The following is a 12,405-nucleotide window of genomic DNA, read 5'->3' as shown; positions in this document are numbered from 1 at the left end:
GGTTCCTAGAACTGAAGACTGCTCCTGGAGTGCGGCCACTATGACTGGTGAAGACTGGATACATTCAGTGACTAGTGTTTTGAAAGGCTAAGACAAATTTTGTCCTTTTATCAGCCCAGTACTGTAGCCGTATAGCAGGTATGAAACTTAAAATCTCCATTAATTGCAGCACACTTATTAGTGTTGCCTCAATAGTATTAGTATAATATTAGTATTAGTTTTTGCTTTAAAACTCTCAGGAAAATGGGAATGTATTTGACTTTATTAGCTATGGAGTGTTGCTATGAAGTCCAAACAAAATATTCCAAACGTGCACGTTCATCAAAATGGCTGTAGGAATGTTGGCTGCTGTAGTGACCATCGGCTGGAAACCGTAGGTAATCTAAAGGGTAGAAATGTCGTCCATACACCAAGGATTCCTCAGAAGGATTAAAGCTTAATTTGCATGGTCACACGGTACACATACGACAATGTTTCAGAGCCATTTAGGGCCCCTTCGTCTGGCCTGATGTATGTGTACCGTGTGACCGTGTAAATAAAGCTTTGGCTCCTTCTGAGGAATCCTTGGTGTGCTGAAGACATTTCTAACCTAAGGGGAAATACTCTTATTAACAGCAGTAACATGAACCAGGCACAAGGGAGCCGTGGCAAAGTGATATTGTTTCCCTTGCATCAGCAGAAGACTATTTTAACAGTCTCCGCATCCAATTCTAGTTGTATCTCAGACATGCAACAAGCGCAAGTTTTTTTACAACTATGTCAAGTTTTCTGTGACCGCAAACAGTTTTAATACAATCATCCCTGTCCAGAGCGATAAATTAACAAGTTCTTTTTCACCTCTACCCTCTCTACGTGACTGAGAAGTGGAACTCCCTGTTTTCGAAGAGATAGATATGGAAAACTTTGAAGAAGACCAGAGGCGGTGTTAGAGGAGGTTCTGGAAGATTTCCCAACCCAAGGCTCCTATACACCCGATGCAATGGCTTCACGCAATATGCTTGCCAACATAGATATGCATGCTTCTGCTGTTGACAAGCCTTGTTATAGTCGCACTTGGGTGCTAAGAGACCCACGTCTAAAAAATTTGACAGTTGGGATCCTCCTGAATAGATTTGCACCCCTCCAAAAATCATTTTGTCGCTATATGCAGTTGAAAAGGAATTCACTTAAAAGTGGACTGTTCCAGTAGTATTCCCTGTGTCTGTCTTAAATCAACATCTTGCTGTGGTTATAGAAGAAGTTCATTCATTCACAGTGAATTCACATACTGCTGTGACAGGTGTTTTACTGCATTAAAAAACGCCTGTAGCTGCAAGAAAAGATTTCCTGTGTGTCCCATTTACACTGTAATGTAGGCTAGGGCTACGCTAAATTGCAGACATGCTGCATTTTATGACAGCGAACTGTGCCGCATCGCATGGTAATGTACGGCAGCACATCACGCTGTGGTACATTGCCACGAATGAAGTTTAAGTTTTGTATACCTCAAAGTTTACACCAAAAAAAAAGTCGCCATGTGATGCGCTGAATTGTGCACCACATGGCACCCTACCGCAGCTGGCAACAGAGAGCCATCAAAATAATGAATTGCTTCGGCAGGTCTCTCTTGTGTGAATTCACCAATTTTGCAAACGGAAAAATTATTTTAGACACTCTTATTGGATTGGATCAGGGCAATGAACAATTAACAGGATTCTGTTTTCAGGACTGAACTCTTTGAAACTCTACCTTCTGCCTTCTGTGTTGTTGACTTAGAACAAGTTATGACACACATTTACAGAATGCTTCTCATTTCAGCGCATATGCACAGAACCTTTTGGCTAAAAACCTGGTCAGCTGAAGCTGCCTGTAAAAGACTCCTCAGTGATACGCCCCGTGTAGGAGGATGGACGTCTTTTTGGCAAGGAATGGTCATCGTTTCATAGTGAAAGGCTCCAACACCCTCTTTAGGGCCTTCTACCTCGCTAAAACACGGAGCGCCCCATGGCTCTCCTTAGGCTTCATCTTTTAAGCCAAAATTCAGCCCTTCTTTTCAGTGCAAGACTTAGAACACAAAGCACACTGAGGCTTTTTTTAAGCATTTGTGTAAAAAACAAAAGTGCCTGAAAAGCTCAAGAAAAATGCTTTCCTTTAAAATCAATGAATGTTTTCACACTGGGGCAGACTGGTTTTGTTGCGGTGAAAAAAATCCTGCTTGGAGCATGTTTGGGCAGCTAAAAGCGCACCAAAAACATTACTCCATTTAAATAAGAACTGCCTGAAAAATGCTCCACTAAGTATTATTGGTGCAGTTTTTGAATCACATTCGTTACAAACTGCACCAAAAGCACTCCATTAACGCACGTTTTACTGGCAGTTTTTAAGCCACCCAGTTTGAAAGGTCCCTAAGTCTACCCAAAAGCCTGCTTCACAATCAAGGCCCCCCCCCCTCCTAAGAGTGGGGGGGCATCTGTTACAGTTGCCATTCCACTGGGTCACAGATATCACAGGTCTATGGATTCAATTGGTTTCAGATGAGGTATAAAAAAAAAAGTTTCAAACTCCACCCCTTCATCATTTTCCTCTCTCAAATTAACCAAAATCTGCCCAAGTACAATCAGATCTACAGCCTGCCTTTATAATCCCTTGTGCCAGTGAGTGGTGGTGGTTGTCCCTTTTGGATGATGGATTTGAAGGATTCATTAAAACCTAATCACAGTACAAAACCCCAGAGACAGGTATTTGTCCTATATTTGACTTAAAATCCCTAAACAAGTACCTTTTTGTATTACCAAATCTACCTCCATATCCCTATTTACCCACTCATTCTGCCCCACTCCACTGTTGGAAACACTTCTAATTTGTTACAAATTCTGGATGAAATCTCTGCACACTGCTATACACCCTTTCCAGCAAACTATGCAATGAAAAACAGGGATTTTTAGTTCACACATTTTGCAATACATGCTTAAGCTGGCCAACTTAGTCAAAGTAATCTCTCTTATGGCCAGTCCTACACTGCGTTGCCACTGCAAATGGTACAGTGGACACTATGCCAACATGGAGCATAAAGACAAAAGCTGCTTTTTTCATTGCCTAGTTTGCTGGAAAGGTTGTATAATAGTGTGCAGAGGGTCCATCCAGAAGCTATTGGGATTTGAGCACAAGTATATAGTTTCTCATTTCTAATTTGTTGTCCCACTATTTGTCTTATTATCTGCACCCAAGGTATTAACACATACTTGTACCCCTGTTTGCCCTCTTTAAAACTTAGAGCATCCAAGTTACAGGATACCTTGCCTTGATAACCTCTTTCTGTACAGTGTATCTCCTCAAAACTATCTGCAAGGCTATTCAGATTCTTCAGGCTTTTATTTGGGTAATCAACTTTTTAAAAGTCTGCCCTCCAGCCTCCCATTTGTCTGGAATACCTAATCCTCATCTTATAAATGCCCCAAGCAAAAGTTTTCTTTCTGGCAAACAAACTTCTGTAAGGGCTAATGCTGAAACCTTAGGATCCAGAAGGCATTCTTCAGTGAGAATCTCGGGATTTACGGTTGCCTCATACTGTTTCCTATGCTCAGTTCCACGTAAAGCCTCTCCAACACAACATTCTATCAGCGTAGAACAGTGATGGCGAACCTTGGCACCTCAGATGTTTTGGAACTACATTTCCCACGATGCTCAGCTACAGACATACTCCACTTTTAATTACACAATGGGGTTTATTTACTAAAGCTGAAAAGTGCAAAATCCTGCTCACTTCTGCATAGAAACCAATGAGCATCTAACCCCAGCTTGTTCAATTAAGCTTTGGTAATAAAACCTGGAAGCTCATTGGTTTCTATGCAGAAGTGAGCCTGATTTTGCACTTTTGCAGCTTTAGTAAGTAAACCCCATTGTGTACTTAAAAGTGAGGTATGCCTGTGCACTGCAGAGTGCATGAGCATCATGGGAAATGTAGTTCCGAAACATCTGGAGTGCTAAGGTTCACCATCACTGGCCTAGAACAAACACAATCCATCGCTCAACTTCCATAATCTTTCACTTCAGTCAAGCAGGACATCTTGATTGATTTCCAGTCTAGCATTGGAAAGGAGAAAGTGTTTTTTCCACGCTCATGAAAGGTGAGAACAGATACTGCCAGCCTCACAGGCTGGGAAGGAGTGTTCCAATATCTCAAGTTCAGGAGACCTAGTCACCCAGTGAAGCAAAACTCCCCATAAACATCTTGAAGCTCAGAGCAATAAAATTGGATCTGCACCACTGGACTCCCCTTCTTCAGGGAATACCCAATTAGGCTACAATCAGACAATGCCCTGGCAGTCCGTAGATCAACCATTAGGTGGTACCGGGAGTTAGGCAGCCATGAAAGAAGTCTTGTTGTCTTATGGGTAGAAATTTTCTGTCCAGCAATCTCTGCTGTTCACATCTTGAGCGTGATCAATTGAAAGATGGATTTCCTCAGTCGTCACTTGCCTGGACCAAAGGGAATGGTCCCTTCATCACAGCAAATTCAAATCTCCTATGTCAGAAATGGGGGATATCAGATGTGGAAATCCTGACCTCCACACTCAACAAGTTACCTCTGTAGACGGACCAAAGATCCTCTAGCACTGGCATCTGATGCTGTATAAATTGAATGTATTGGTGCAGGTTAATATTTGCTCCCATAATTGTGGATTCTTCCTTAACTGTTCTTCAAAATAAAGAAAGAGAAGAAATACATTATTTTCATTGCAACAAACTAGGCCAGAAGAATCTCGTACATAGACATGCTCAACTGTCTAGAAGATGACTCCTGGCATCTCAAAAACAGACCAGCCATGCTCTCTCAAGGCCCCTTGCTCCATCTGCATCTCAGTCACTGGCACTAAAAGCATGGCTGTAGAAAAGAACAGGTGTAAATCTGGCAATGTAATTTTAACCCCAGAGACTACTCGGTACCTCAAAATCCGGCTTTCCTACAGTAGGGACTTGACCTAATTATTCTTAAGGGACAGGTTTCATCCTTGTCCATTCTATTCCACAAAATCTGTGCTTCCTTGCTGTATGTACCCCTAATGGGGAAAATAACCCTCTCTATTTTTCCTGTTTACCGTAAATGTTGAAGGTGAAAGAAAATCCCAAATTTTGGGTTCTCCCCAGAAAAATAGTAGCAGGGAAATCTTCCAATGGGGATGCTAGTTCTGGTGACCCTCCCTTGCGCTATCCAAATTTTTTTTTGCCTAATAGCGCTACTTTAAAGCGGTCCTCCACCCTGAAGTGGAAGTTCCGCTCATCATATCCCTCCCCCCGCATGCGCGGTAGGGAACCGGGCAGTGAAGCCGCAATGCTTCACTTCCCGATTCCCTGACAGAGGATGGCGGCGGGGGCAACAGAGAGACGAGCGATTGCTCGTCATCTGCTGGCAACATCGCTGGACCCTGGGACAGGTAAGTGTGAAGTTATTAAAAGTCAACAGCTGCAATATATGTAGCTGCTGGCTTTTAATATTTTTTTTTAAAGGTGCAGAACCACTTTAACCACTTCAATACAGGGCACTTAAACACCTTCCTGCCCAGACCAATTTTGAGCTTTCAGCGCTGTCGCACTTTGAATGACAATTGTGCGGTCATGCTACACTGTACCCAAATGAAATTTTTATCATTTTTTTCCCACAAATAGAGCTTTCTTTTGGTGGTATTTGATCACCTCTACGGTTTTTATTTTTTGCGCTACAAATAAAAAAATACCGAAAATTTTGAAAAAAAAAGTTTTTTTTTTGTTTCAGTTTCAAAACTTTGTAAATAAGTACGTTTTCTCCTTCACTGATGGGCACTGATGGGGCTACACTGATGGGCACTGATAAGGTGGCACTGATGGGCACCAATGTGGCACCAATGAAGTGGCACTGATAGGCGGCACTGATGGGCGACACGGATGGGCGACACGGATGGACACTGATAGGTGGCACAAATTGGCACTGATAGCTGGCACAGATGGGCGGCACGGATGGGCGGCACAGATGGGCGGCACGGATGGGCATGGATGGGCGGCACAGGTGGGCATGGATAGGCGGCACAGGTGGGCATGGATAGGCGGCACAGGTGGGCATGGATAGGCGGCACAGGTGGGCATGGATAGGCGGCACAGGTGGGCATGGATAGGCGGCACAGGTGGGCATGGATAGGCGGCACAGGTGGGCATGGATAGGCGGCACAGGTGGGCACTCATAGGCGGCACAGGTGGGCACTCATAGGCGGCACAGGTGGGCGGCACAGGTGGGCACTCAGGCGGCACAGGTGGGCACTCATAGGCGGCATCGGTGTTATAGTAATGGATGCCAATCAGTGCCAAACAATAATGCATGCCAATCAGTGATGCCCATTGTGGCCACTGATTGGCATCCATTATGGGCACTGATTGGCACCCATTGTGCTGACTGGCACCCTGGTGGTCTAGGGAGGATTATGGATTTTTATTACCTTTTCCCTGGTGGTCTGGTGGCGTCCCTGGTGGTCCAGTGTGGGCATCCTCGGGGGGGCTGTGCTGATAATCGATCAGCACAGACCCCCCTGTCAGAGGAGCAGCCGATCGGCTCTCCTCTACTCGCGTCTGACAGACGCGAGTGAGGGAAAGCCGATCACCGGCTCTTCCCATTTACACTGTGATCAGCCGTGATTGGACACGGCTGATCACATGGTAAAGAGTCTCCGTCGGAGACTCTTTACCGAGATCATAGTTGCCGGGTGTCAGACTGACACCCCGCAACAACGATCGCCGTGATGCGCGGCCCCGGGGGCGCGCAGCGGCTCATAATCCTAATCACGTCATATGACGTCCGGTTAGGATTATGAAACCACTTTGCCGCCGTCAATTTGTAATAGGGCGGGCGGCAAGTGGTTAACTATTAACTATATGAGCTATTGAGTTTGTATATTTTACCAATGCACAGAGGCCATTTGCTATACACTTATTATAGATTAACATTAAAATGTAATTAGGGGTATTACGTCCAGTTTATTAAACAGCAATGCTTTTACTCTCCTGGTTATGTAGTCTTTTGCAGAGATGAGATTAGCAAGTACACTCTGGTCCCACTGCAGGGTATAAGGTAGACTGTAAGAAAAAAAAAAGGGTTAAACTTGTTCGTTCACATTTCACTTGTTTGTAATAAGTGGTAATTGCTGCGTGAAATATTTTTAATTATCTGGATCTACTAAGCTGCCTAACCATTGTTACGATCAGTGGAACAAATCGGACCCTAATTGTTAGTGTCAGCATAGGCCATGGGTTAAATGAATGAAGTAATTAAACACATGGAAACCATGCAGGGATGTTCAGTGCATAAGAGGGAGCCTTGTGGGATATGTAACAGTATGCAACATTATGTAAGGCAATACTCTTCTAATAAAAATGTGAAGTCTCAAACATTAAATCGGGTTATCCCTATATTAATCCAATAGGGAGTTCCCACTTTATGTGTAATCTACAGAAAATCACAGGAGAATATTTCAGTTGCATAACCCATTTTTAATTCAACTTTGAAAGTCTATGACATGTATGGTATATGGGGAGTACTCACCATTATAAAGATACTTGATAAAATATTCATACCCCTTGAAATTTTCCACATTTTGTTATGTTACAACCAAAAACGTCAATGTATTTTATTGGAATTTTGTGATAGACCAACACAAAGTGGCATATAATTGTGGAAGGAAAATTATAATTTTTTACAAATAAATGTGAAAAGTGTGGCGTGCATTTGTTTTCAGCCTCCCTGAGTCAATACTTTGTAGAACCACCTTTCAATTACATCTGCAAGTCTTTTTCGGTATGTCTCTACCAGGTTTGCACAACTAGAGAGTGACATTTTTGCCCATTCTTTGCAAAATAGCTCAATCTCTGTCAGATTGGATGGAAAGCGTCTGTGAATAGCAATTTTAAAGTGTTGCCACAGATTCTCAATTGGATTTAGGTCTGAACTTTGACCAGGCCATTCTAACACATGAATATGCTTTTGATCTAAACCATTCCATTGTAGCTCTGGTTGTATGTTTAGGGTCGTTGTCCTGCTGGAAGGTGAACCAATGCCCCAGTCTTAAGTCTTTTGCCGACTCTAACAGGTTTTCTTCTAAGATTGACCTGTAATTGGCTCCGTCCATCTTCCCATAAACTCTGACCAGCTTCCATGTCCCTGCTGAAGAAAAGCATTCCCACAACATGATGCTGCCACCACCATGTTTCACAGTGGGAAGATGTGTTCAGGGTGATGTGCAGTGTTAGTTTTCCACTCCACATAGCATTTTGCTTTAAGGCCAAAAAGTTACAGAGCACCTTCTTCCATATGTTTGCGGTGTCCCCCACATGGCTTCTCGCAAATGCGACTTATGGCTTTCTTTCAACAAAGGCTTTCTTTTTGCCACTCTTCCATGAAGGCCAGATTTGTGGAGTGCACGACTAATAGTTTTCCTGTGGACAGATTCTCCCACCTGAGCTGTGGATCTCTGCAGATCCTCCAGTTAACATGAACCTCTTGGCTGCTTCTCTGATTAATACTCTCCTTGCCTCGCCTGTTCGTTTAGGTGGACGGCCATGTCTTGGTAGGTTTGTAGTTGTGCTATACTCTCCATTTTTGGATGATGGATTGAACAGTGCTCCTTGGGATGTTAAAATCTTGGGATATATTTTTTTTTTAACCTAACCCTGCTTTAAACTTCTTCACAACTTTATCCCTGACTTGTCTGGTGTGTTCCTTAGCCCTCATAATGCTTGTTCACTAAGGTTTTCTAACAAACCTCTGAAGGCTTCAAAGAATATCTGTATTTATACTGAGATTAAATTACACACAGGTGGACTCTATTTACTAGTTAGGTGACTTCTGAAGGCAATTGGTTCCACTAGATTTTAGTTGGGGGGTATCAGAGTAAAGGGGGCTGAATACAAACGCGCGCCACACTTTTCAGATATTTATTTGTAAACAAAATTGAAAAACATTTATTTTTCTTCCACTTCACAATTATGCGCCACTTTGTTGGTCTATCACACAAATTCCCAATAAAATATATTTACGTTTTTGATTGTAACATGACAAAATGTGGAAAGTTTCAAGGGGTATGAATAATTTTTCAAAGCACTGTAACTTGCAAATCTATTCATTCTTGTCTTTTTATATGTAAAGTTTTTTTTGCCTGTAGCAACCAATCTACATTCCCCCTCCCGGCGGCTGTATACATTTTGTAAGTGAAGGCGTGTTTACATGTTCAGCACTCAACACATTTCTCACACAACTGAATGATGCAAATCTTTGGGAAAACTACTGGATTGCAACAGTTCTTCTATAAATAGTGCAGTTCATTTTCCATTTGTTGAGGCATTTTTAAATGAGTGCTCCACTTAAACCCAGTACAAACCGAAGCTGCTAGGGCACTAACATTTTACTGAAAGTGATTGAGTGCAGATGGGGCTTCAGTAACACCAGACAAGATAGCAGAATTATGCTTCATGAGTAGAGTGCTTAACATTTCTCTCAACAACCACTGCTTGCCTCAAGAGAATGGAGCGCTATAGTCTGTGCGGCAGGACTATTTTTTTGCCCATTTCTTTTTTTAATTTACATTTTTTAAACTGATCTCATAACTAATGTTGGCATAGGCCAAAGCTGCACAATCACGTGAGATATCAGAATGAAAAGTCTTCAGAGGCCAAGCAGAACTAGGCATGGGAATTTGTCATAACTGTCACTACAAATGAGAACGCAAATTGGGGAGTATTTTATTTACAAATTGCTCAGGCTAGAGTTTGTGTTTTTAGACTGATTAAATAACTTGCACATAATGCTATTTTGTAATTTGATTTAGTCAGTATTTACATGGAATATATATATGATACTATGAAACTAATAACTCATGTGGTTAACAGAAGAGGCATTAATCTTACCCTTATGAGTTAGAGTGAGATTCCTGAAACAGAAGTTGTCTGTATGCATGTGGTACACAAGTAACTGTAGGAATGGTTCTATTTGGCATGAACATCGAAACATAAAGAACAAGCTGGCAGACAGTGTTACAAATGTAATTGCACAAAAATAGAACACAATGTAAAGTAGCTTATTGGATCATTTGACATCCTGATTGTGCCATTAAATTTTATCGGCAGTTTATGAACAAGTGTAAAATATCACAGTTGTGCCATTATTAAAAAATCTAATTGTTTAACATTCATACTGTATCTTCCAGTGTATACCTTTGTACTCTGAACAGCAAAATAAATATTAAAATGTAATTTTTTTTTTTTTTTTATATATACAGGATCTCATGGCTAAAGTACGAGCAATGCTGGCAGCCTCCAAAAACATGCATTCTAGTGCTTCCTGATATGTTCCGTACAGTCACTGCCATCAACAAAAGGAAGACTTTGAGAATGGATGTGATCTGAGATGGTTGGTAGTTTCTTTGAATGCAGTGATTTCCTTGTGAAATCAAATCAGCATTTGGTCAATTTTTCATTGACCCTTTCAGGTTAGCTGTTTATAAGATTCTCAGCCTGCAACTTTATGGAATATTCTGTCTGAATCAGTGATCTAAAGTGATTGTATTTTTAAGGAAACAAGCTGACAATGGTCTAACCAGATGTGTTGCCCAGAATAACTGGAGTTCTAATGATTGTCCAGGCCCTTTTCTATACAGTGACCAGCAGCTGCTCTGTGTATATTTGTACAAATTGTGTTTCTGTATAAAGTGATGCAAAATAAACTTTTTTGGAATGGAAAAGGTATCCGTTTTAAATTTTTCAATTTTGTGATTTAAATCCGCCTCATACTGCCTGTGTAATTTGGTATTAGAATGCTGTTCCCAAGTAGGTTAATGCTTGGTCCTGCCTGTCACAGCTACACAGGTACATTGTCACAGGGTCCTCCTGTATTGATATGTTGATACTATTTCTCAGAGAAGAGGTACCGTTTGTAAAAGGTAAGAGCTTTTAGGAACTGGAGATACTAGAGGCTACAATATGGTGTTTTCTCATCCTGCGCTTTAACTGCTTCAGCCCTGGAAGATTTTACCCCCTTCCTGACCAGAGCACTTTTTGGGATTCGGCACTGCTTTGCTTTAGCTAACAATTGCGCGGTCGTGCGACGTTGCACCCAAACAAAATTGACATCCTTTCTTTCCCACAAATAGAGCTTTCTTTTGGTGGTATTTTATCCCTTCTGTGTTTTTTTTTATTTTTTTGTGCTATAAACAGAGCTACAATTTTGAAAAAACACATTTTTTACTTTTTGCTATAATATCCCCCAAAAATATATACAAAAGTTTTTCCCTCAGTTTAGGCCGATTATATATTCTTCTACATATTTTTGTTAAAAAAAAAAAATAGCAATAAGCATATGTTGAAGTTATAGCGTCTACAAAATAAGGGATAGTTTTATGGCAATTTTTTTTATTAGTAATGGCAGCGATCTGCGATTTTTATTTGGGACTGTGACATTGCGGACGCATCAGACAATTTTGAGACTATTTTGGGACCATTGTCATTTTTTACAGCGGTCAGTGCTATAAAAATGCTGATTACTGTGTAAATGATACTGGAAGTGAAGGGGTTAACCACTAGGGGGCAATGCAGGGGTTAAGTGTGTCCTAGGGAGTGATTCTAACTGGGGGGTGGGCTTCAAGTCACATGACAGCGATCACCGCTCCCCATGACAGAGGTGATCTCTGATGACACAAGCCAGAACGGGGAAATGCCTTGTTTACATAAGCACTTCCCAGTTCTGAGGCTCCGTGACACGATCGCCGGGAGTCCGCTGGTCTTGCGGGCGTGGGCCTGCTATCCCCAGCTCTTAAAGGGGATGTACAGGTATACCCATTTGCCCACCGCTGCTATTGTGCTGATGTATATCGGCATGCAGCATTCGGCAAGTGGTTAAAGTGAATGTAAGGATTAATTTTTTCTATTTTTTTTTTTTTGTGCAGCTCGTTTTGCACAGGGTGGCCCAAGCCTGCTCTTCTGCGGTCCCCCGTGGCTCTCACGGCTCCTCCCCACATCAGATAACCCCCTGGGAGAAGCGCTTTCTCTGAGTATTACCTTGCGGGCACGCTCCCGAGTCCAGCAATCGCCATCCATAGAAGCTGAATGCGGCACTCGGCCCCACCCCCCGTGTCATTGGATTCGATTGACAGCAGCGGGAGCCAATGGCTGCGCTGCTATCAATCTATCCAATCAAGAGCCGAGAACCCCTGGCAGATAGAGACCGTCCCCGTGGGTCAAGTTCCAGGGCTCAGGTAAGCCCTGCATGGGATGCATTAAGGTGAAAAAACACGTAGGTTTACAACCCCTTTTAATGGATTTCATATATTAAAGAATAAGTTGACTTTCAGTTACATGTCCCCCAGGTGATCCCCCTCAACGCTCCCTCTGTCACAATTCAAAAATAGTTCAGCT

At 42.2% G+C, this 12,405-nt stretch overlaps 1 protein-coding gene across 4 annotated transcripts in view; it reads left to right on the top strand.

Moving 5' to 3' along the window:
- Positions 1-10,736, top strand: part of SFSWAP (splicing factor SWAP) — a 222,696-nt gene extending 211,960 nt beyond the window's left edge. For all 4 annotated transcript variants that reach the window (XM_077461776.1, XM_077461775.1, XM_077461774.1 and 1 more), the window contains one exon: positions 10,275-10,736. In XM_077461776.1, coding sequence (XP_077317902.1) covers positions 10,275-10,340 — 66 coding nt within the window. In that variant the 3' untranslated portion in view covers positions 10,341-10,736. The remainder of the gene's footprint in view (positions 1-10,274) is intronic.
- Positions 10,737-12,405: the final 1,669 nt, after the last annotated feature.

The sequence above is a fragment of the Lithobates pipiens genome, unplaced genomic scaffold, assembly GCF_037356315.1.
Source record: "Lithobates pipiens isolate NorthernLeopardFrog02 unplaced genomic scaffold, aLitPip1_a1.2 Scaffold_3, whole genome shotgun sequence".
Taxonomy (NCBI): Eukaryota; Metazoa; Chordata; class Amphibia; order Anura; family Ranidae; genus Lithobates; species Lithobates pipiens.
The sequence above is the reverse complement of the archived record's forward strand: the minus strand, read 5'-3'. Positions and strand labels throughout refer to the sequence as shown.